The 25,298-nt window shown below is 49.8% G+C and overlaps 1 protein-coding gene across 4 annotated transcripts in view; it reads left to right on the plus strand.

The window, feature by feature from the left end:
• Positions 1–25,298, plus strand: part of FAM217B (family with sequence similarity 217 member B) — a 207,106-nt gene that overhangs the window by 9,712 nt on the left and 172,096 nt on the right. For all 4 annotated transcript variants that reach the window (XM_086932654.1, XM_086932656.1, XM_086932655.1 and 1 more), the window contains one exon: positions 10,187–10,346. In XM_086932654.1, the coding sequence (XP_086788780.1) occupies positions 10,261–10,346 (86 nt within the window). In that variant the 5' untranslated portion in view covers positions 10,187–10,260. The remainder of the gene's footprint in view (positions 1–10,186; positions 10,347–25,298) is intronic.

Here is a 25,298-nt window from a genome sequence, read left to right on the forward strand (position 1 = left end):
ATGAAATCACAGACGCTGATCAAAAAATTATTTTTTTAAATAAACTTTATTGGATTTTTGCAACAAGCTTTATGTAAGATGTACATACAAGTGCAATATACATTCTTTAAAAGATCAAGATAAATTGTCTTCCAGCTATACAGTCACTGAAGGACACAGTGCACATCTTATACCAAATAACCTTGACTGGTACACCATGATATACCTGATATAACGACCCCCCTCCCTTTCCAACCACCTGGAGTAACAAAACTGAAAGCGAATTCTGTGACACCTCAAGTTATCCTCTCCCAGTCCAGGTACTGTTGGCAGTATGTACGGGGGGGGGGCAGTTGGGGAGGAGGGGGACGCCTATAAATTCAATGGTTAGGTTTATTTATATAATAATATATAACATGAAATAATTTGGTTCATTAATTTCCAACATTCATGAGATAATATGTAGACTAAGTTCGTAGTGCAATTTATTCAGACATCCCAAAAGGTGAAATTGATGTTGGTGTCATCTGGTAGGACTTGAAATGTATATTTTACGATCTTCTATCTGTGCTGATAGAGAACCTTTCACATACTATCGTTTTTCTGCTCCCGAAGTATGTTCAGTCCAGTCAATGTCTATGGTCTTCTGCCATAAAGGCAGCCTTCCCTGGAAGACCATGCTTAATGTGAAGATCCCTGCCCTGTCTAATCATAGCTACCATACTTATGCTACCTCATGGGGAAGTGATCAGGGAAGAGTGTTTGTGGTGTCTTCTTAATCCGTTATTGAGTGTTAAATAACATAAAATGACTGTAACCGTAAGCGTGTCAGAACCCGGTGATGTTGTCCGAGCATTCTTTTTCTATATGATCTCGTGCTGCACTCTAATCTCCTGAGCGGAAAGCTGTATGACTGCAAGCAGAGTAGTCTGCGTGTTCCTGTTCAGTGACATTGTCCCGGAGATGCAACTAAAGCCTGCAGAAAACATTAAAAGTGGTCTGCAGCAGGTCAGGGCAGCTCACAGGGGCTTAATACAGATCACTGCGGTGCAGGGAGACCCCAGGTCCTTTTAAAGGGCCCATTCAGCCCAAGGCAAATGATTATTGGTGAGATATGAGAGTGTCAGGAGCCCCTCATCAAGTTCTGCAAGGAAACCCCAACAGTTTGCGTTACTCCACTGTGCAGCAAGAGTTGCCCTTAGCGCCTGCGTTCAACCCACCACAGGTGGCAAAACCCTGCGGCGCGCATCCTTTGAGATCGACATTCCTCCACAGCCAGCTGCATGAGAAGTTTCTTGTTACCAGAACAAAGCTCTAGCACTTTATTGAGCGACACTCACACTGGATGGGTAGATAAAAACAAACACCTAACTACACATCACACAATGCAGCCGAATAGGAACACGGAGCATCTGTTGCCTTCGTTTATGGACGAGGCCATTTTAACTCCATGTCTCAGCATTTTAGTCTGTCAACAATTGCTGCAAGAGATAGGGGCAAGGTGACCGTTATGAAGAGTGAAGTGCAGGCACTGAGGGAATGCATGATACAAGCCCTGATGCTGATAGGACGGGTGAAGTGGAGGTCGTGATGGAATGTGGACCGGCCTTGATGGTGTGAAAGGTAGATAGTGATGAGTTCAAATTGCAGGCAATGAAAAGGGTAGAGTGCAGCACTGGTCTAAAAGCAGTGTCTGCAGACGAATGTAGCACTGGTTTAATGTGTACCGCAGACAGTGTCTGTGAAGGAATACACATGTGTGCGCCCACACACGCACAAATACATACACTCAGCTACATGTTTAGTTCTTTTTATTGCATAAAATGAAATGGAATATAAGCCTATATTTCACAGAGAACCATGAAATATGGAAAATATTTCACTCTTTCCTGTGAAACTGAATTTCATCATTATAATGACAGCTCTTCAAACCACTCTGCAAAGTTGTAATATTAACAGGGCTACTAGGATTATGTGACTAGGGGACGCAATTTATGTTGCATGAATATCCAAGCTATGAGGCAAAATAATGTAATTTATACTGCACACTGTAGCAGTATTATTCCTATCCATTTAAAGCAATAAACAACATATTTGTGAAATCTGCAAATTATGTGGCAGATGTAGTAAATCCATTATTATGCGTTAAACAAAAGAGCCAGAGAATCGCTTAGGCCCACTACTCCTCAACACTGTCTATTGTTTTATTAAAAAACGTATTCATGAAAGGTCTACCAAATCTAAACATTCTATGGAATGTGAGGTGGTACGTGTATAGAAAGTAAAGAAAGACTTCAGCTAGCTGCAGGCCTGGGTGCATTCCCAGTAGACACGCTGTTGTGTCTCAGGAGTGTCTTATACAGGCGCGCAACACCCATTGGGCTCACCGGGCTTCAGCCCTCCCCCCCCCCCCCCCCCCCCGTCGCCTCCTCTGCCCGGGCTAAGATGACACGCACTGAAATGGTGCTAGAAGGCTGCGCATCCGATCCGAGAATGTGATTGTTTTAATTATTTCTGAGAGGCCCAGCAGCCCGAGCCAGACAGCGAGCCTTTGAACAGTTTCAGCGAGGGAACCCCCCTGCCCTGACCTCTTGTGTTTCCTTTAGAGTGGCGCAGAGGTGAAATCCTTGCCTGAAGGCAGGGATTTCACCTAAGCACTTGATGGGTTGTGAGCATGGGGTGTGAAGATGTGCACAGCAGGGGGAAGGCATGGCCAGTTAAGGTGATGCTTTTCCTTTGTAAAGGAATTTCTGCTGGCATCTTAGCCCAGGGTGTGCTGTCTGTGCACTTGTATAGATGTGTATTCCATACAAGTGCACAGACAGCAAACCCTGGGCTATGACGCCAGCAGGAATTAATTTACAAAGGAAAAGCTTCACCTGCACTGGCCATCCCTTTCCCCCTGCTGTCTGTGCATTTGACCCACATTGATCTACACAGTGAGACCTTCGGGAGGGGCTGGATGCCAGGACACAGTGCTGCTGATCAGCCAGACTCCACAGTATAGTATCAGAAGAGCAGGCAGCAGTTTTTTGTGTAAGTTCCAGTAACTTTAATGCATTTTTCAGCACAGCATTACCTACTGCCTGCATATCTAGGTTACTGTGAATGTTGTTCTTGACTTACATACATAGAAACGTCAAAGAGGACAGTCCCCTCCAAATATGCAAATGTAGTGTAAGTTTGTAGTGTTCATTTTTTTTTGGGGTGCTAGTGGGTAATTTTAGAGTTCAGGGTGGGTGTGGGTTTTAGGGTACCAGTGAGTAATTTTATGGTTCAGGGTGGGTTAAGGATTGGGGTGCCAGGGGGTAATTTTAGGGTTCTGAGCGGGTATGGGTTTTGGGGTTCCAGGGGGCAATTTTAGGGTTCAGGGTAGGTATGGGTTTTGGGGTGCCAGGGGACATTTTAGGGTTCAGCGTGGGTATGTGTTTTGGTGTGCCAGGGGTAATTTTAGGGTTCAGGGCAGGTGTGGGTTTTGGGGTGTCAGGGGGCAATTTTAGGGTTCAGGGTGGGTATGGGTTATGGGGTGCCAGGGGGGAATTTATGGTTCAGGGTGGGTATGGGTTATGGGGTGCCGGGGGAATTTATGGTTCAGCATGGGTATGGGTTTTGGGGTGCCAGGGGTAATTTTAGGGTTTAGGGCAGGTATGGGTTTTCGGATGTCAGGGGGCTATTTTAGGGTTCAGGGTGGGTATGGGGTGCCAGGGGACATTTTAGGGTTCAGCATGGGTATGTGTTTTGGTGTGCCAGGGGTAATTTTAGGTTTCAGGGCAGGTGTGAGTTTTGGGGTGTCAGGGGGCAATTTTAGGGTTCAGGGTGGGTATGGGTTATGAGGTGCCGGGGGGGAATTTATGGTTCAGCATGGGTATGGGGTTTGGTGTGCCAGGGGTAATTTTAAGGTACAGGGTAGGTGTGGGTTTTGGGGTGCCATGGGATTAATTTTAGGGTTCAGCGTGGGTATGTGTTTTATAGTGCCAGGGGTAATTTTAGGGTTTAGGGCAGGTGTGGGTTTGGGATGTCAGGGGGCTATTTTAGGGTTCATGGTGGGTATGGGTTATGTTATGTTATATGTATATTTATTGCGCGCACAACTACTCAAGAGTATCCTGGCGCGAAGCATAACCACAAAGAAGTCAAGAGCTAAACAGCCAAGCAAAGCAGCTTTAGTAGGCTATGTTAAAAAGATGGGTCTTAAGGAGCTTCTTGAAGCGACCAAGGTCTCTGGTGTCCCTGAGAGTGAATGGAAGGGAATTCCAGAGGGTGGCGGCTTTGACTGAAAAAGATTGCCCGCCCAATGTGGTTCGCCGGAAGCGGGGAACTGCCATCCTTCGTTGGAAAGCTGACCTTAGATGGCGATTTGGAACATGGAAAGTCACTCTTTTCCTGAGATAGGTAGGACCTGTATCATGAAGGGCTCGATGCGTAAGTACCAGGGCTTTGAATTGGACTCTTTGGGCCACCGGTAGCCAGTGAAGGGTAGCCAATTGATGTCTTATGGTGTTTCGTCTGGAGATGCCCAGCAGGAGTCTTGCGGCAGCATTCTGGATAAGCTGAAGTTTATTAACCAGAAAGGAAGGGGAGCCCAGATATAGCGCGTTAGCATAATCCAGGCGAGACAATATGAGGGCCCTAGCGACCGTTTCTTTTGCTGGCTGTGGTAGGAGAGGGAAGAATCTGCTCAGAGATCTGAGGGTCCCAAAGCAGGCACCCGTCAGTCGCTTAATCTGCTCTGCGAACCTCAGATCTTCATTAAACCATATGCCCAGGTTCTTGGCTGGGCCACCTTCAGTGAGGGGACGGGGTAAGTCAGGGGGCCAAATTAATTCAGTAAATTGGCTTGGAAATTGACCGTATAGAAGGATCTCTGATTTTCCCTCATTGCATTTGAGTTTGGCATGGGCTAACCAGGTGAAAACGGTTGCCAGGCATTTTTGTGCTGCATCAGTTTCTACAGTCGAGTTGCTCCATGTAAACAGGAGCTGGGTGTCATCGGCGTAGGCCATAATTTTTGCACCCAGCTCCTCGGCCAGGTAGATCAGCGGGGTCATATAGATGTTGAAAAGAAGTGGGCTCAATGTAGAGCCCTGTGGGACCCCGGTCTGAACAAGCCTGGCCGAAGAAGAGTAAGGGGGCATCCAGACTTGCTGATAGCGGGAGTCCAGAAAGGATTCCAGCCAGGACCACACAGCCCCGTGATGCCAATCTCAGTGAGGCGAGCCAGGAGGAGTTGGTGAGGGACCGTATCAAAGGCGGCAGAGAGGTCCAATAAAATTAGCGCCGCTCTGCCACCCCTATCCGTACACTCCCTAATGGCTTCCACCACCTCCACCAGGGCTGTCTCAGTACTGAAAGATGACCTAAAGCCCGACTGGGCTGGATGTAGCGCACCAGACTCCTCCACAAAGGCATTCAGCTTCCGAAAGACAACCTTTTCGCAGACTTTCGCCAGTGCAGGGAGCAGGGAGATGGGGCGGTAGTTGGCAGCCGTAGCAGGGTCTGCTGAGGGTTTCTTCAGGAGAGGCAAGCGTTTGGCTTGCTTCCACTGCTTAGGTACCACTGCCGATTGTAGAGACCAATTGATCAGAGTGGTGACCTCAGATCCTACACAGTCTGCTACTCCTGCCAGAACTCTTGCCGGGCAAGGATCCGAGGGGGAGCCAGATTTTAAGGATTTTAGAAGTTAGGATGTCCAATTGTTCCACCATAGTGAATTTGGAAAGGCAGCTACTAGCAGGGACGCTAGGTGCCAGCTCAGGGGGGTGTGAGGCAGCAGTACTCATAGCTAATCCCTCTTCAATAAGCCTGATTTTATTGATAAAGGAGGAGAGCTCCTCACACCATTCGGCGGAAACTGGGATCTTTTTATGCTCCGCTATAGGTGAAAGAAAGCTTTGGACTATGGCAAAGATTTCCTTATCATTGTTATCTGCTTTTAGGATCCTAGCCGCAAAGTAAGCACCTTTCGCAGTCTTGACTGCTGTGTAATACTCTCTTTGGGCTGCACGGAGGTCTGCTTTAGTTTGCGGGGAGTATGCAACCCTCCAGAGCCGCTCAAATTTTTTGCAGGATCTTTTTAGTTCAGTCAGTCAGTCAGTCAAATTAACTTTATTCGATTTGTTAAAATCATACAAAGTACATAAAAACAGTATTATTTACAATTTAAAAAGGAATTAAACAATTTCATTTATGAGCAAGTTAATTAGACGAAAAATCAGTACGTTAAAATATTTTAAGAAACACGTTATGTACGTCAAATTTCCAAAATCATACCCCTTCTAGCTCTGGTTGCTGCCACAAGGAAATTGGCCATGGCGAAAGTGATACAGATGTTACCCATTGATTTCAAATATAACATGGCTGGTCTCACCTGGGAGAAGCCCGCATCTCTTAAGACTGGTAGCAGGTATTTTTTCCTTTGGTCGGAGAAGAAGTCGCAAAACATAACAAAATGTAAACTGTCCTGAACAGAAAAATTGTCACAGGTGCATGGGGGAGCTAACTCAGGTTTCATCCAGGTATTAAAATGGCCTAAATAAAAATGAATAGTGTTGAATCTGAATTTTGTTAACAAAAATCTATGGAACGGGTTAGTGACAAAACATAAATAGGGTTCAATTGCAGGTGACTGGAGTGACAAATAATGCATTCGAACAGATGGTTTTGATAATTCGACTTCTTCTCGCAACATGTATGCCCTAGACAAAAACTGTTTTTTTATAGCGCTCACATCCTGCTTTGTGATACACGAGGGAGAGGTGAATAGATCTGGTCGTCCTAATTCATTAAAAGATTTGAACAAATACGCCATCCATGGTATCTTTTGACTGTGCTCTAAACTCATCACATCCCTCATAATCATGTGATTTAACAGAAGTTCAGGGTTTGACCAAGACTTTAGCCAGTATATTAATGGGGCCAATCTCAGTTTGTCCTGGATGTATTCCAAACCAAGTTCTGTGTGAATGGAAAAAACCGGGGAGGATTGGGGGAGGGACAGGACTGAACGTAAAAAGCTATTTTCGGCTACCTGGATTTCTTCTAGTCGTGCGTAGCCCCATAGGGAGGCGCCATACAGAGCCACGGGAAGGGATTTACTGTTGTAAACCTGGATGATTGCCTTCATGGGTCTATGTCCCAGCCTTTTGGCAAAACTTAGGATGGCCCTGGATGTTCTTGTAACCGCTAGGCTTTTTGCACGTATCTGTGGGCCCCAGGTACCCCTACTATCGAAAAGCACGCCCAGGTATGGAAACACGGGGACTCCTGACACAATCTCCCCTCTACAGAAGAAGGTTTTAGTTCCTCTCTTGCCGCTTTTCCCTTGTAACCCTACAACCATGGTGTGCGATTTGGATGCATTAACCTTCAGATCCAGTCGGTCCATAAAGGTCCCAAAAGCATCCAACAATTTTTGGAGACATACCCCTGTGCGTGCAATGAGTACAGCATCGTCCGCGTATAGGAGAGCAGGGATCTTGACTTCTCCTACACGCGGTACGTCACATGCTGCCTCAAGTAAATACTTGCCTAGGTCATTTATATAGATGGTAAACAACAGGGGGGCCAATATGCATCCCTGCCTAACGCCCCGTAGTGATCTAAATCTCGACGTGCATCTTCCCTCTTTGGTTACTCTTACAGCAGCGAATAAGTCCTGATGCAAAGAAGCTATAAAAGCCACCAAGTCGGCGTCAATTCCCATATTAATTAGGATTTCCCAGAGTTTCGTTCTGTTGACCAAGTCGAAGGCCGAGGAGAGGTCCATAAATGCTAAATACAGGGTCCCCTCCTTGGCCACCGTATCTTTTTAGTTCTTTTAATGCTGGCGTATACCAGGGTTGGGAAGGTAGCACGCGTTGGGAAATGTTCCGAGCCGGTTTGGAAGCAGTCTCGACCCCCCGACTGACCCAGCTGTTAAAAAGATCCACTTGGTTCTCTAGGTTGGTGGACCGGTCGATTTGGGAGTGCATGAGGGCTTCCACCAGACCAGGAACATTAATTTTTCGTGCTAAAGGGCCTGGCTGGGTGAGAGGGTGGTGAGATGACAGTGTCACATACCAGGAGAAGATAATCACGGCATGATCGGACCAGGTAACTGGCTGGGGATCTTTAAGGACCAGAGCAAAGTTAGAACAAACTAAGTCCAACACGTGTCCTAGTGAGTGCGTCGGTTTCGAGACCCACTGAGTTAGGTGCGTTAAGGCCAAAATGTCTAGAAGACCCGATGTGTCCGAGGAGCTAGAGGAATCCATGTGAATGTTAAAATCTCCTAAAAGGAGAAACGTAGGGAACCGTAATGCACGGTCCGTCAAAGTGTCACCCAAGGAGTTCAGGAAGGAGCCAATCGGCCCCGGCGGTCTGTAAATCAAGGTCCCTCCTAAAGTGAAGTGGGGAGAGAGTGTAAAGGAGAAGTCAAGGGCTTCACCATCCAGCACACTCTGAGATTTATCGCAAGAAAAGGTCCATGTATCTCTGAATATAACAGCAGTGCCGCCCCCTCTGCCTGAGGAGCGATCGGCTCTAGCTCTAGCCAGGCGATATCCACGTGGGACTGCTATTGCAACCACTGGGGCACATGAATCGCTTAGCCACGTTTCTGTGATGAACAGAATGTCTAGATTATTGTCTCTAATGAGCTCAAATACATTTTCTGCATGTTTCACCATAGAACTGGCGTTTATAAGAGCTGCCTTGATAGGATGCGCGCTCGGGTTTTTGGAGGATGAATGAGATAGGCATGAAGGGAGCTGAAAGTTACAGACCTTACAGTCCCATATGGTGCCGGCGCTCAGCGAGCACCTCTGCAGACCCACATGAGAACCAGGGTTCAGGGAGATCAGGGTGTCACGACTGTAAGACAGGGGACTCAAGATGTCTAAGGGAGAAAGGGCAGCCGGACCGGCACTAGGCTCGGTCCAGGCGCGGACGGGCGCAGACGGCTTGACTTTTGCGCGACTTCGGCGCGCATTCGGCGCGCCCGCTGCGCCCGCCCGCTGCGCCCGCCCGCTGCACCCCCACCAGCACATGCTGATAAATAGAGAAAATAAGGGTAGCGGGAGGCGCGGTCACCTGTCTCCGCCCTCCGGCTTGCTGTAATGTCCCTGATTGGTCCGCCTACCTCCCCATGAGCTCTCCACTCAATCGGCACCCAGCCGTGGTGGAACGAAGCTCGGGATTCGGCGACCAAAGTAAGTGATAAAACAGAGGATCAGCCTCACTCGCTGACTTCCTCGTGAATGTGGGCCAGTAAGCAGCGCAGTAAACAAGAATCACAATAGTATTCTAAAAGTAGGAGGAGCAGCCTAACTCGCTGTCGTCCTCTGTGCAAAAGATAAAAATGTGCAAACAAGCAATGGCAGGTTTAAAAAAACTCTTGTCACGCTACAAACGTACACACATCAGGTTTTAAAATTAGCCACGAAAAGCATGCACTCGCACAGTGCCAGCAGCGATTTCTAAGTGGATGGGGTGCCAGATGGGAATTTATGGTTCTGCATGGCTATGGGTTTTGGGGTGCCTGGGGTAATTTTAAGGTTCAGGGTGGGTTTGGGGGGCAAGGGGGAATTTATGGTTCAGCATGGGTATGGTTTCTGGGGTGCCAGGGGTAATTTAAGGTTCTAGGCGGATATGGGTTTTGGGGCTCCAGGGGGGTGATTTTAGGGTTCAGGGTGGTATTGGGTTTTGGGGTGCCAGGGGCTAATTTTAGGGTGTCGGGTGGGTATGGGTTTTGGGGTGCCGGGGAGGGATAATTTTAGGGATACGATGGGTATGGGTTTTGGGGTGCCAGGGGTAATTATAGATTTCAGGGTGGGTATGGGTTTTAGGGTGTGAGGGGGTTCATTTTAGGGTTCAGCGTGGGTATGTGTTTTGGTGTGCCAGGGGTAATTTTAAGATTCAGGGTGAGTATGGGTTTTGGGGGGCAATGCATCAAACTAACAAAAATGTGTGCTTTAATTGTTGTCCAGTTTCAAATGCAGAATTCGCCACATTTTTTTCTCAGCTTGACCTGAGCATTAACCGATCCTGATTATCTGCCATTTTAGCTCCGCCCCATTGATTTACATTAGCCACGCCCCTTCATCTGCCATGTTAGCCCCCCCGAAATTAAGACCTAGTTGCGCCCCTGGTCTTATACATTGCGCACATTAAATCATGTGATTCACTTGGCCCCAGGTCGTGAGTGATTAACTCTTTCTAATGTTTGCAGGTAACACCATGTACAGATGATAAAATGATGCGAAAAAGAAGCCTGCTGCATCCAGGACTGTAGATGGAGCTGCTATGGGACCGGCCATTCAAGACTTGCCCTCTTTGGGGGCGCGCAAAAAGCAAAGCCGAGACCACGAGAGCAACGACGGAATGTTAATGTAAGGACATGAGATATATTTGTATTTGATAACCTGTTGCTGAACACCCACTCTCTTCTTTTTTTTTTTTTTTTTTTTTTTAATCAAAGATCTGTTTATTGAAAAAAGGTTTTACAGCCTTGCATTTTATCCCCTCGTGCAACCCCCTGCTAACATGTATACAGTCTCTGAATGTGCCGGACCTAAGATATAAAATTGCTTTTTTGCAGGGCTTTGAAGTACAAAAATTACATTGCATAACTTTAAGATCATCCCCCCTCCCTCCACCTTCCCCCCCCTCCTCTATGGTGGAGAAGCTGGGTCTTTGCATATCCTTGCTACCTACTGAGTCCTTACGCGCGGAGTGACATCCTCTATCTGTGCATAGGTGCAAGCCTCTCAGTGTGGGAGGGCAGACAGCCAGTGGGAGCCCCTTCGTTAGGTATGTTACCACAGGACCCCACTTATATTAACATTTTCTATAGTCCTCCCTGAAGATGTCTTCCATCAGTTCCATCATACTGATTCTCCATAGCCGAGAGTACCATTGTGCCAGCACAGGCGCCTCCTTCTTCCAGTTTGCTGCTATGACCTTTTTGGCCGCCCCCATACGTGCCCACACAATTGCCTTATCTGCCCTGGTTTGGTGTTCTAAGTTGTCGTCTCTGATTCCACGGAGGGTCGCCTCAATCGTGCCCGGTAAGGGATACCCCAGAACCTCTTTCATTTGAGCTAGAATCTCCTCCCAGAATGGTTTGATGGAAGGGCAGTCCCACCAGATGGGGTGGAAGTCCCCCAACAGGCCACATCCCCTCCAACAAAGGTCTGAGGTGTGGGGTTAGATCTTTTTGAGTTTGATAGGGTATAGATACCATTCAAATAATGTCTTATAGTAATCTTCCCGTATGTCTAGCGAGTGGTTGTGTTAAGCGATGTTGGCCCATAAGTGTTTCCATTCCCCTTCCGTCATTTCTCTCCCTAGAGTCATCTCCCAAAAGTTAGTGTATCGCGGGCTCTGTGTACTCTTTGTGGAGACCAGAAGGCCATATAAATATGAAATTACCCATCTTGTGGTGCCTGCCTTCCTCACAAAGGATTCTATCGAGGTTCATTCCTGGGTTGCCGCCTCCCTTATTGATGGATGAAGTGCCCAGTCTTTCAGAAGAAAGTGGAGGTGTTCTACTGGTAATACATTAAAATCCCACTGGCAGTATTCGAAGGTTAGAATATTCTCATTGTGGAACCGGTCAGAAAGGACCAAGGATCCCCCTCCCTCCAAGCATCAAACGGGCCTACCTCCAACGCATGTGGGATCTCCAGGTTAAAATGTATGGGTGTGTATGGGAATGGAAAAGAGGTCCACCTCTGGCCACGAGTCACCTCATCCCAGATCCTGAGTGGGGTTTGAGTGGGGGTACCTAAGTAAGCATTTTGAGGGTCTCTCTTTTTTGGGCTTCCAATGGACGTTCCATATTGTCCTACCCATTATAGCCCGGTCCATGTGGAGCCAGTGCTTGTCTGACTCCCGCAAGGACCATTCCGATATCACTCTCGAATGGGCCACTCTATAGTATAGCCCAAAGTCTGGTAGTGCCACACCCCTCTCAGACCTGGAAGGGTAGACGGCCTTTCCCACCCTGCCAGATGCACAAGTTACTACTTGTGTAACAATATATCTGTTAGAGACTTTAGTTAGTGATAGATTCCTTAGCTTAGAATATCCCCAGGCGTCAGACTGGATCCGGAAAATTTTGCGTAGCTATACCCCTGCGCGCCGGCAGGCGCCGTCCGCGGCTCCATGTCCGGCGTCGTTAGCACCGGAATGACGTCGTCGGAGTACTTAGACGCCGCCCACGTGCGCTGACGTCAGTTCTGATACACAGCTTTTCCGTGCCAGATACGCAGAGCCATGATAGAACCAACACTGGTGCCATGAAACTAGGGCCCTGAAAGGGGATGACCTTAACCCTAGATATCGGTTCGCAGAACGGGGAGGATGGGTTGGTCGGTAAGGAATCTATCACTAACTAATGTCTCTTACAGATATATCGTTACACAAGTAGTAACTTGTGCATCTGAAAGAGATACGTTAGTGATAGATTCCTTACCTTAGAATAGATACCCCAGCAATACCAACCCCGGTGGTAGGTCTGCGAACCAATAATGACACCAGAAAGTCCTGGAGGACAGAACGGCCAAAGAAGCCATCCCTCCGGACTTGGCTGTCCAGGCAATAATGTCTTGCAAACGTGTGCAGCGAGGCCCACGTAGCTGCCTGGCAAATATCCTGTAAGGGTACTCCTCGGCCCAGGGCAGTTGTAGTCACCGTGGCCCGAGTAGAATGAGCCCGTAAACCCACAGGGGGTTCCTTCTTTGCCAAGGAGTAACACGCCTGGATACACAAGATGATCCACTGCGAGATGGTCCGCTTGTGCACCGCCTTTCCCTTCTTAGCGCCCACGTAACCAACAAAGAGTTGGTCTTCCACCCGGTACTGGCGTGTGCGATCCAGATAGTAAGAGAGCGCACGTTTTGGGTCCAGACGGTGGAGCCTCTCTTTCTCTTTCGAGGGATGTGGAGGCGGAAAGAAGGTGGGCAAGGTGATGGACTGCCCGATGTGGAAGGCTGTGACTACCTTGGGCAGGAAAGAGGGCCTTGTCCGCAACACAACCTTGTCCAGATGGACCGAAAGGAAAGGAGGTTTAGAGGATAGAGCCCGGAGCTCACTCTCCTGGCAGAGGTGATGGCAACCAGGAAGGCAGTCTTCAAGGTAAGAAGACGGAGAGGACAGTTATGGAGTGGCTCAAAGGGAGCACACATTAGATAAGTAAGTACAAGATTCAAGTCCCACTGGGGCATCACGAAGGGAACAGGAGGGAACATATGAGTGATGCCCTTTAAGAATCTGTTGACAATGGGGGACTTGAACAAAGAAGGCTGATCAGGTAGCCTTAGGAAGGCGGAAAGGGCAGAAAGGTAGCCCTTGAGAGTGCCAAGAGCAGAGCCCTGCTGGGCAAGAGAAAGAAGGAAGAGAAGAACCTCAGAAAGAGGATCCACAGCCTTTGCTGTGCACCATGCCACAAATCTGTTCCACCTGCAGGCGTATACCGACTTTGTGGAGGGACGCCTGGCTGCCAGAATGACATTACAGACTTCGGGAGGCAAGTCAAATGGCCTCAACTGTCGCCGCTCAATCTCCAAGCTTGTAGGTGGAGACTGGACAGGTTCGGGTGGAGGACCGTCCCCTGCTGCTGCGACAGAAGGTCCTCCCGAAGAGGCAGACTAATCTGGGGATCGACTGACATGCTGAGTAGCTCGGGATACCTGTATCTTTGTGCCCAGTCCGGAGCCACAAGGATAACCTGGGCCCGGTCGCGCCTGATCTTCTTCAGCACTCTGGGCAGAAGTGATATAGGCATAAAGGCGTGCAATAGACCGCAACTCCACTTGTGACGAAAAGCGTCCCCGAGCGAGTGCCGCCTTGGAAACTCCAACGCGCAGAACTGATGACATTGCGCGTTCTCTTCTGTGGCGAATAGATCTAACCAAGGCTCTCCCCACTGCTGAAAGAGGCCTTGTGCCACGCCCGAGTTCAGACGCCATTCGTGATCCATCATGCACCGTCGGCTGAGTTCGTCCGCCCTGGCGTACAGGGAACCTGCCAGGTGTTGAACTACCAGGGTCACGCCCTGATATTCCAGCCACTGCCAGAGGCGCAGAGCCTCCTGGCATAAGGTCCACGACCCCACCCCGCCCTGTTTGTTGCAGTACCACATAGCGGTGGTGTTGTCCGTGAGCACCTGCACTACACTCACCCGGACACAGGGGAGGAATGCCTTCAGTGCAAGACGAATTGCCCGCAGCTCCAAAAGGTTGATATGGAGCCGGGACTCCGCCGGAGACCAGAGGCCTCTGATCTCCGCCTCTCCCATGTGGCCTCCCCAGCTCTGGAGGGACGTGTCCATCACAACTACGTGCTCCGGGTGGGGTGGGGAGAGGGATCTGCCACTGACCCATTCGCGGTCCGTGAGCCACCACTGCAGCTGTTTTGCAGTGCCCTCCGAGATCAGGACATGGTCGGACAAGTTGCCCTGATGCTGGGCCCACTGAAACTTCAGGTCCCACTGCAGAGCCCGCATCCGCCACCGGGCATGATGCACCAGAAGGATGCAGGAGGCCATCAGCCCCAGAAGCCGCAGCGTCAACCTGACCGAGACCCGGGATAAAGGCTGAAAGATCGGAATCAGAGCCTGGATATCCCGAACCCGCTGTTCGGGTGGATAAACCTGAAACTGCGCCGAGTCCAGAACCGCTCCGATGAAGAGGAGCTTCTGAGAGGGACACAGGTGTGACTTCCGCACGTTGATGGAGAACCCCAGCAGATGCAGGAGATCGGCCGTAGTCTGGAGGTGGCTGACGACTGTCAGGGGCGAGCCCGCCTTCAACAACCAGTCGTCGAGGTAGGGGAAGACTGAAACCCCTAACCTGCGCAGATGGGCTGCGACCACCGCCATCACTTTGGTGAATACCCGTGGGGCGCTGGTAAGGCCGAAGGGGAGCACGGTAAATTGAAAGTACTCGTGGCCTACCGTGAACCTGAGTTAACGCCGGTGGGTCGGCAGGACGGGGATGTGAAAATAGGCATCCTGAAAGTCCAACGCTACCATCCAGTCTCCTGGGTCCAGGGCAGCTAAGACCTGAGCCAGAGTCAGCATCTTGAACTTCTCCTTCCGGAGGAAGGCGTTGACGTTCCGTAGGTCCAAGATAGGGCGTAGGCCCCCTTTGCCCTTCTTGGGTACCAGAAAGTAGTGGAAGTAACAACCCCACCCTACTTCTGGCCCAGGAACGTGCTCGATGGCCCCCTTGGCCAAGAGGTTGCAGAAGTTGCAAGTGATCCCCCGACACACGGTGGAATTGCGGTGGCATGGCTGGAGGGGTCGCCTCGAAGGGGAGGGAGTCGCCCCTTCGGACGATTTGCAGCACCCACCTGTCCGACGTGACGTTGCGCCAGTGGAAGAGGTGATGGCGAACCCTGCCCCCCACTGGCGTCACATGGGCCTGAAAGCACGGACTAGGAGGGTTTTGAGGCAGGTGCTGCGGGGGGAGGTGTGGACTGGCCGCGCTGTTGTCCCCGTCCGCCGCCACGGCGGTTTCCACGGCCGCCACCGCACTGTTGGACATTTTGCGGCGCGTGGCTGGCAGCACGTGTGGGGCCGCCCCTTCCTTGGCCACGAAAGGAGCGAAAGGCACCCGTTTGCTGGCGAGGGGCCGAGAGGCCCAAGGACTTGGCCGTAGCCCTGGAGTCCTTAAATCGCTCAAGTGCATGGTCTGCCTTGTCGCCAAAGAGGTGACCGCCATCAAACGGCATGTCCAGCAGAGTGGCCTGGACATCGGCCGAAAAGTTGGCAGACCTCAACCAGGCGTGGCGTCGTACCGCCACTGTCGTTGCCATCGCCCTGCCCAGTGAGTCCGTGGTATCCAGCCCACACCGGATGAAATACCGTGCTGCATCTCGACCCTCCGCAAGGGGTTGGACGAGTTTTGCCCGGACCTCCTCCAGATACTGTGGCAGCACGTCCGCGACGGCGTCCCACAGGGTGTGGGTATAGCGGCCCAAGAGGCATGCGGTATTAACTGACCGCAGCCCCAAACTGAGGGACGAGAACACCTTCTTTCCGAACCTCTTCGTACCTCTGGGATTCCCGATCGGGCGGAGCCATCGGGAATGCGGTCTGGGAAGTTGAGGCCTGGATGACCAGGCTCGCGGGGGTAGGGTGAGTGGACAAAAAGCAAGGGTCGCCTGGTGCCGGCCGGTAGCGTCTGGCCACGTTCCTATCCACAGGCGGACCTGTGACGGGCTTGGACCAAGTGCCCACAAGAACGTCACACAAGGCCTCATTAAATGGCAGCAGAGGCTCACTGGAGCTTGCCTGCGGTTTAAGGACCTCTGTGAGGTTAGTCCTCACGGCCGCGACAGGGAGTTCAAGGTTTAGGGCCTTGGCTGCCCGTATTAACACTACACTATAAGCTGCCCCCTCCTCCGTAGCCACGGTGGGAGGGGAGACAAATCCAGTGTCTGGCGAAGTGTCAATGACACTGGCCTCCCCAAGCTCATATGTCCAGTCCTGTGGTGACTGGCACTCCTGTGCCACAGGGTCCTCAGACCCCGCCCAATCACCCTCCTCACCCATCTCCTGTAGCACAGGTTCAACAGATGGGTCTTGTTCATGGAAATAGAAATCTCCAAAAGCCGTCGGTAGCGGCGCCAGAACCGGACCGGGGGTAGGATTGGGAACAGCGCCCATAGCAGGCACCGGGGGTGACACCCGTAGGGCCGGTGTCGGCGAGGTTGTGAGGTCAACGGGCGACGACCCAGGTGCGGATCCAGAGAGGGCCTGCGGCGCCAGGACCGAAGTCACCGGCGGCGCCGGGACTGAAGCACCCGACGGCGTCGGAGCCGAAGTGCCCGACCGCTATGCCCTCCAGCCGGGGCCTTTGGGCCCGAATGCGCCACGGGACCCGGCTGAGGAGGGAGGGTCCCCTTGGCCATGAGGTACCGCTCGACCTCCTCAGGCGTCGCGTCTTGCCCAGGGACCCGAAGGTGTGGGGCAGACGGCGACGGCAGTGACTCCGGCTGAGCCGCGCGGGTGGTGTCACCAGAACCCCCAGCCGCATCGTGCGAGCATCTGGGTGGGTCAGAGGAACGATGATGCCTCTCCGACCTCTTATGCCTCTTACCTGAGGACTAGGATCCTGACGACTAATGTCCACGCCCGGAGCTGCGAGGGCTCCGACCCCCGACCTGTCCCTCGACCTCCCATGGTACTGGGACCTGGAGCGGCGCGGGGCTGACTGCCGGAGCTCCAGTCGCTTGCGAGACCACTCTCGCCTAGCCTTAGATGTCAGGGCCCGGCAGTCGGAGCAGGTGCGGTCGTCGTGGTCGAGGCCTAAACACTTGAGGCACCGGCGATGGGGGTCGGTAACCGACATCAGTCGGTCGCACCTGGAGCAGGGTTTAAACCCGGGCATCCCTACTGGCACCGTAGGAGTCGAAGACTTGAGCAAAGAAATGATCAAAAAGATCAAAAAGTTTAGTCCAAAAAGGCTAAGGGGTAGAGCTTCTGCGCTAGCTGGCGCGGAAAAAAGAAGAACTGATGTCAGCGTGCATGGGCGGCGTCTAAGTACTCCGTCATTCCGGCGCTAACGACGCCGACGACGGACGCGGAGCCGCGGACGACGCCTGCCGGCGCGCAGAGGTATTGTTACGCAAAATTTTCTGGATCCAGTCTGACGCCTGGGGATTTTCTAAGGTAAGGAATCTATCATTAACGTGTCTCTTTCAGATATACCTTAGGATCATGGAGCGCACCCACGGTAGAAAGTCCTTCTCCAGTTCTATAGGGAGCTCTTAAAACCGGTATAACATTTTAGGGAGTATAGTCATTTTGACTGCGTTTATCCTCTCCAGGCAGGAAATAAACAGGGGTTTCCACCTCTGCAGTTCCTGCTGTATTTGGGAAAGTAAAGGCAGAAAGTTTGTTTTGAACAGACCCTCTAAGCGAGGGGTGTCCTGGATCCCCAAGTACGTTATTGTATTTTTGGCCCATGCAATGGGAATTCACCCTGAATCGAAACCCTCTCCCCCTCCGTCAAAGTCAGATATAGTCAAATTAACCCTGAAGCCCCCGGCCACCTCGAATTTCCTAAGTTCCTACTGTAGAGCTGGTAAGGAGGATCTTGGGGATCTGAGCATCAAGAGGACGTTTTCCGCAAACGATAAGACTTTGTTTGTCTCCCCCAAAAGTAATCCTCTGAATTTCTGCTGTCGCCTGGAGCTGAGCCGCCAGCGGCTCAATGTTCAGACCAGGCGTCTCCAACCGGTAGCTCGGGAGCTACTGGTAGCTCACCAGCACCCTCAAAGTAGCTCTCAGAGGTGAAGCCAAACCAATCCGATCTCAGGGATTTTGTGTATATTAAAGAAGGTAGCCCTTCTCGTTTCGTTACCCGTAAGAGGTACAGACAGCCAAACCAATGGCAGTACCTCTTGATAACACTCCAACACACACTCTGTTGGCCTATCAATCAATCAATCATGGATTTATAGAGTGCACTACTCATCCGTGAGGGTCTCAAATTGCTGGGGGGAGGGGGCGGGGTTTGGGCAGCTCCGGTCATTCGAAAAGCCAGGTCTTGAGGCTCTTCCTGAATGCTTTCAGTGTGGGGCTTCGTCTGATGTTGAGGGGGGAGTTCGTTCCAGGTATTGGCCGTGATGTAGGAGAAAGATCTGCCTTATGTTCTGGCTCTGGGTGCGAGTGATTTCGTCCAAGGCCTGGTCAGCAGAGCAGAGGTTTCTCTTGGAGGCATAGAGAGAGATTCTTTTGTTGAGGTAGTGGGGTCCGGTATGTGAGCAGCTTAAAGGTCACTCTTTTTTCAAAGGGGAGCCAGTGGAGGTCTCGTAGGTGCTGAGTGATGTGGTCGTGAGATGTTGAGGATGAGTCTGACTGCTGCATTCTGGACGGTCTAGATCGGAGTTTGTGGAGCAGAGATTTGTTGATTGCGGAATAAAGGGCATTCCGGTAGTCCAGCCTGCTGGTGACGAGTGCATAGGTGACGGTCTTCTTGGATTCGGGGGATCCATTTAAAGGTTTTGTGAAGTATGCGGACGGTGTTGAAGCAAGTGGAGGCTACGGTGTTGGCCTATGTGTCTGCCACATGAACCACCTTTATCCACTTAAAATCTACCTAAGAAGGAGATTGGCCATGTTATATGCCCTGCTCTATCAGTCACACCGTGTGTGGCATCAAAGAATAGTGGCAGCAGTAACCAGGTGTGTGACTACAAGAACTAGACTAGAGTGAAAATGTGTCAGTTGGGAGCATGATTAACCAAAGAGCTAAGGGAAGAGAGTATACATCTAGGGCAGAGAAAATTAGAAGCATCACATTCATTTTTGTGTGGGTGTGTGACATTGTGTCCTTCCCTAATAAATAGTGTTGGTTCCTTAAAACTACTCCTAGTGTCAAGGGCTGCCAAATATGTATGCTGGTCCCCATCATGAGTATTGTGCCCGTTCATGGTATAATTGTGCCATTGCCATAATATTTTCATCCTTGACTATCTTGGGCATACATGTCTAGTAATTACATACTTGCTGCCATCACTGACATAGTAAGAGCATGACTGGCTTGCTTTTAGCCATTCCTGACAGTGGCAACCGCTTCTCCCATAATAATGTCCATAACAGATATCTGTTGGGCATCCAGCTGTGGCACAGTGGTAGCCCCAGTTTAATGGTGGGCAATATTGGCATAACAGATACATTAATAGTGTTATGATGCGCAAGCATGGCCTGTGATTCCAGTTTCTGGGTATTTGAAGCAGAATTTGTCCATCAGAGGCATTTTTACTCAATGAAAACGAAAAGCTGATGTTTAGGGACTGTGTATTTTCTAACAATGAAAACTGATTTTTAAAGAAAAAAATTATGCTTTTCTGAAAATGTTTTTCTTTTGGAAAATTGAGTTTGATTGCATAAAGTGGGAGAAAAAAAAAGTGGTTTTGATAGAAAAATTTGTCTTTTTAAAAACTAATATGCTAATGAAGACAGAATATTACAATTTTAAAACACATCTAAAGTTGTTAGCTGAATGATAATTCAATTTATGTTGGGAAGACTTACTGCTGTGGTAGAACCCTTTGTGGCACACTGCATGTGATGATTTGAATGTTACTTGATTGCAAGCATTTAATATTAATAAACGTTTTCCTAGCATTTGACTGAGAACGTCATCTGGAATGTTTGGGTAGTTACTACTTATAAATGGTTCTTAGGATGGTCATAGTGTAATGTTAATACATATCATCAGCATTTTACAGTGAGAAAATATGCTAGTAGCTCAGCAGAACTTTCCTTCAGCAGAATTAGCTCTCATTACAGAAAAGGTTGGAGACCCCTGGTTCAGACCAATCCGTATTGGGGAAAGTTGGCACCCCTGTTGGGTGCCTCAGCCTAGTGCAAAAGGGCTCGAGCTCACCCCGTTCACCACTACTCGGGAACACGGGCTCCCATACTTAGCTCTGATCATTTTAATAAACTTTTCCCCGAATCCGAAGTGATCCAACGTGAGAGGACTCTAGAACAGGGGCTCCCATAGTTAGCTCTGATCTTTTTAATAAACTTTTCCCCAAATCCGAACCGTTCCAGCATAAGAGGACTCCGGAACAGGGGCTCCCATAGTTAGCTCTGGTCATTTTAATACACTTTTTCCCGAATCCGAATCGTTCCAACGTGAGAAACAGGAAGTTCCAGTCAACCCTGTTAAAGGCGTTCTCTGCTCTGAGTCCTACCATCACTGCTGGGATTTTAAACTTTGACAACTTTTCTATGAGGTGCAATGTCCTGCGTATATTGTCATGTGTTTGCCTCCCTTTTATGAATCTGGCTTGTTCCGAATGGATAATGTCAGGCATTAAGTCTTCTAAGCGGGCCGTTATGATTGCTGAATAGAGTTTGGCGTCCAAATTAAGTAGTGCTATAGGTCTATAGGAAGCACAGTTTTGGGTATTCTTCCCTGGTTTTGTTCTCACTGTAATCGGTGCCTCTGCTATGGGCGGTGTCACCCCCGTCCGGACAGCCGCTATGTCGTTAAATAAAGGCGTGATGTGTGGAGTCAGTTTGGATGCGTATGTCTTATAGAAGTGAGCCATTAGTCCATCAGTCCCTGGTGACTGATGGGGCTTTAAGGCCATGATGGCTTGTCTCACCTCCTCTTCTGTTATAGGTTCATCTAACTGTTCTTTCCAGGCGGGCGAGATCTGAGGAAGTGCCAGAGGGGGAGGGTAATCTTGACTGCGCTTTAGTGTTTGGGGGGGGGTAGCTCTATATAGGTCTTGATAGAAGTCTTCAAAAATATTATCATTACTCTGATCTTCATGTACCAACTCCCCGTCACCTTTGTTGATGCCCCGATATATTCCTGTTCCCGTTTTTCCCGGAGCTGTCTTGCCAAGTGTTGCCCTGAGCATATGCTTGCGCCTTAGCCGCAGATGAGTGAATTCAGCCCTGTTGGTGTATATTGCATCTAGCTTTCCTTTCAGAGCTTTCAGTTGGCGCTTCAAGTCTCGCGTGGGAGTCTTTTTGAAATCGCATTCTGTCTGGGCGAGGGACACCTCTAACTCTGCCCTTTCCTTTTCCCTCTGCTTGTTCAGCGCAGACACCATTGCAATGCATTTTCCCCTCAGGACCGTATTGAAAGCGTCCAGGTTGATTTGAGGAGATGCATCCCTTGGGCCATTTATCAGAAAGCAGTCCCTGTTTGCCACCCTCAACTCCTCCCTTAGCGCTCCATCCTGTGTCAATGAAACCGGAAAGTACCATCTGAGGACCCTGCATTTCCCCCCCCCCCCCCCCCATCATAGGCACACCATGACAGGGCTATGGTCTGACAGGCATAAGGGAAGAATCTTGGATTAACGCTGTGTGTAGGTGGGTGCTGTCGTCTGTTGGGTGCCAGGTCAGGTTAAAGTCCCCCATCATAATTATCTGGCCCTCTGCGAAGCCCTCCACCGTATCTAGTAGCGTCAGTATAAACGTTGCTTGTCCGGTGTTTGGAACGTAGACCGAGACAAAGGTGACCTTTCTACCTCTGAGCTTCCCTTTTACCAAGACCCACAAATCCCTCCCTGTCCATCTTTATCCCCTCTGGTTGGAATTTAGTGCTGTTATGGAGCATTATTGCCTCCCCGTTCTGTTTTGTTTTGGCAGATGAACGGTATATCAGTGAGAAACTTTTATGCCTGAATCTCCTTTCTTCCACCTTTTTAATACGAGTCTCTTGAAGAGCCACAACCTCAAATTGGTGGTCCTCTAAGCACTTCCAGATCTTCAGTCGCTTGGACAGGGAGTTCAGCCCCTTTACGTTCCACGAGGCAATCGTAACCATGGTACTGCCTTACGCCTCGCTCCTGCCCATAGTGTCCCCAGTCATACCCGTCTCCAGTGCTCCCTGCGAGTGCTGCTCATGAGCCTTCTGCTTTGCCTTCTCATTCCCCCGCACTTCTCCACTACTTCCCTCATAAAAAACACACCTTTTATAACAGTTAACCAACAATTTTGAAATGACTAAACCTGGAATGGAGGACCCCCGGGGCCCCGCTGTGACATCGTTCCAGGCAATGGGCGTTCGGCATTGGCCTTAGCCCACCCCCCACTCACATTTATAAAATTTGCAGTGTCGCTGTTCAGATATATACTTCAGCTTTAAATTGGTGTTTTCCGTGTGTCCGTGTCGATGTGGATAGCCATCACGCCTTCTGCTCAAATGGCCCTCACAGATCTCACCTGTCGCTGGATCTCTCACACCTCTGAGCCCCTCCGACTCAGGGCAGTGACTAAGTCCAACCTGTGCCTGAATTGCCGCACCTCTCTCCTGTGGGTCAGGTGTTAGTTTGACGCCCTCTGGAGACCTCCCTTAAAGATGTTGCTCTGTGTCATGTCGCTTCTCTTGCTACTTCTGCCACGGTTGATACGCCCTCCTCCGGCAACGGTAGGCCCAGGATCTCTAGTCCCTCCCTCAGCTCTGTGACGTAGTTTGTTCTGATATTCGAAGGCCAGCCCAAATGGGTAAGTCCATCGATATCTCACCTGGTCACCTCGCAGTTTTTCTGTGAGTGCCCTGAAGGTCTGACGTCTTTGTTGGGTCGCCTGCACCAGATCTTGGAAGAGAGAACAATTGTATCTTTCTTTCCGGCTTCCTTCAGTATGGTTTCCTTTACTTTGAAGGAGTAGAGCTTCACTAATGTCCCTGGTGCTCCTCCTCTCCCCAGGGGTGGTTGGCCCAACTCTGTGCGCTCTTTTTATTTTGATCTTCATTTGCTTGGGACCAAGGATCTCTGCGAAGAGCCCCTCTACGAAGGACTCCAGATCAGGTCCCTTCTCCCCCTCCTCCAGGTCTCTGATTCGAATGTTGTCTCTCCTTGACCTGTTTTCCAAGTCCTCGTTCTTCAGAAGGCCATTTGTGGCTGGGTAGAAGCTGGACCTTGTCGTGGGTGTCAGTCACCCTTTTATCCAATTTTTGTGTTTGGGCCTCTGTCTCCAACAACTGCATCCCAATGGAATCCACATCTTGCTGTAGGGTGGTCATCTTTTCTGACAGGTCCGACTTCAGTTGGTCCTTTGAGGCCTGAAGGCCGCCCTTTAGCTTGTTGCGTGGTTCCATCTTGAAGTCCTTTAGGGACGATAACAGGTCTTCCTTAGTTAGCGCCATTCCGGATTCGGCACTCCCCTGGTTGCCCGCCTGTTTTTTCTCCGCTTGTGTAAAGTAGTTAGACACCCTTGTTATAGCATTTTTAGGTGGCATAGATGCGGTCTCTACCTACCACCAGGGAGTCCCGGGCACCTCAGATCTCCAGCGGTCCCCTCCTCGTGGTGTTGGAATCAGTTGCGCTTATAGAGAGGTGTCCCCGGTGTGTGCCTTGGTCCTTCTTAGTGCCTGAAATGATAGGTCTCCTCAAGGTAAAAATGTCGCTTGGTGGACATCTTAAGGTGATGTGATGTGAAGGGGCATTTTTATTGCGCACTACCACTCCAAGGAGCATCATCTTGGCGCTGCAACTCCTAATTACCAGCAGATAGTCACACTAGGATCACTCAAAATTGAAACAGGTAATCATAGCAGGGCTTTACAGCCTGTATCCGACAATGCGTAAATCCATGTTTTTAGCATTTTTCTGAACCTTTGCTCCGTGGTGGCTTCCCGAAGGAGGAGGGGTAATTTATTCCATGCCTTTGCACCAATGACTGCTAAGGATTTTCCACCTTTGGTTGTCCGCCTAAACCTAGGAACGAGAAGGAGATTTGCTGTAGATGATCTAAGTTCGCGCGTTGGATGACATTGCGTAAAGTGCTTACGCAGGTACAATGGACCCTGTTGGTGAAAGGCTCTATAGGTGATAATAAGGACCTTGAACAGGATGCGTTTATGTACTAGGAGCCAGTGTAGGGCATCTAATGCAGCAGATGCCGAGGATTTTCAGGGCCATCTGAGGACCAATCTGGCAGCTGCATGTTGGACAATCTGGAGTCTGTGCAGGGCAGATTTATTTAGCCCTGCATACAGACTGTTGCAGTAATCGAGTCTTGATGTTATCAGCGCCACTGCAACTGTCTGTCTAGCATGCAGGGGAAGCAGGTCAAAAAATATTCTGAGACCCCTAATAGTGTTGAAACATACTCCTGCTACTTCTTTTGCTTGATGTGTGAAGGACAGGGTGTTGTCAAATTTAATGCCCAGATTCCGTGCTGCATTAATAGTCTTTGATGGAGCTTCTGCCACCTAGGCCACCAGTCATGAGGAGAAAAACAGTTGTTGGGTCCAAAAGGCAGAATTTCTGTTTTTGCAGAATTACACTTTAAATGATTGTTTGTCATCCACGCAAATGTTGCCGATAGGCATTCTCTCAGGGTCATTTCCACCTTGGTTTGATTCTTATCAAGAACCAAAACCATCTGGGTGTCATCGGCATATGTAATTGTGCTAATACCGAAGGAGGAGATCAATTTGATCAGGGGAACCATATATAGGTTGAACAATGTGGGGCTCAAATTCGAGCCTTGCGGTACCCCCGTATTCAGCACTTTCTCCTCAGATCTAAAATTTCCCAACATAATGATCTGACGCCTGTGCGCCAAATAGTTTTTAAACCATTCTAAAATGGTTCCCGCTATACCAGCATTTGCTAAACGATGTAAAAGGGTAGCGTGGGACACCGTATCGAACGCTGCAGAGAGATCTAATAGGATCAGGACTGCCATCCTGCCCTGATCCAATGCAGCTCGAATGGTTTCAGTTGACGACAACAGTGCAGATTCAGTTGAATGGTGTGCTCTAAAACCTGCTTGGCATGGAAGAAGAATTTTATTCTTTTCCAAGAAGGCCATGAGTTGCTTATTAACATACGATTCCGTTAACTTG

This window comes from Lissotriton vulgaris, chromosome 7, assembly GCF_964263255.1.
Source record: "Lissotriton vulgaris chromosome 7, aLisVul1.2, whole genome shotgun sequence".
In the NCBI taxonomy this organism is placed as follows: domain Eukaryota; kingdom Metazoa; phylum Chordata; class Amphibia; order Caudata; family Salamandridae; genus Lissotriton; species Lissotriton vulgaris.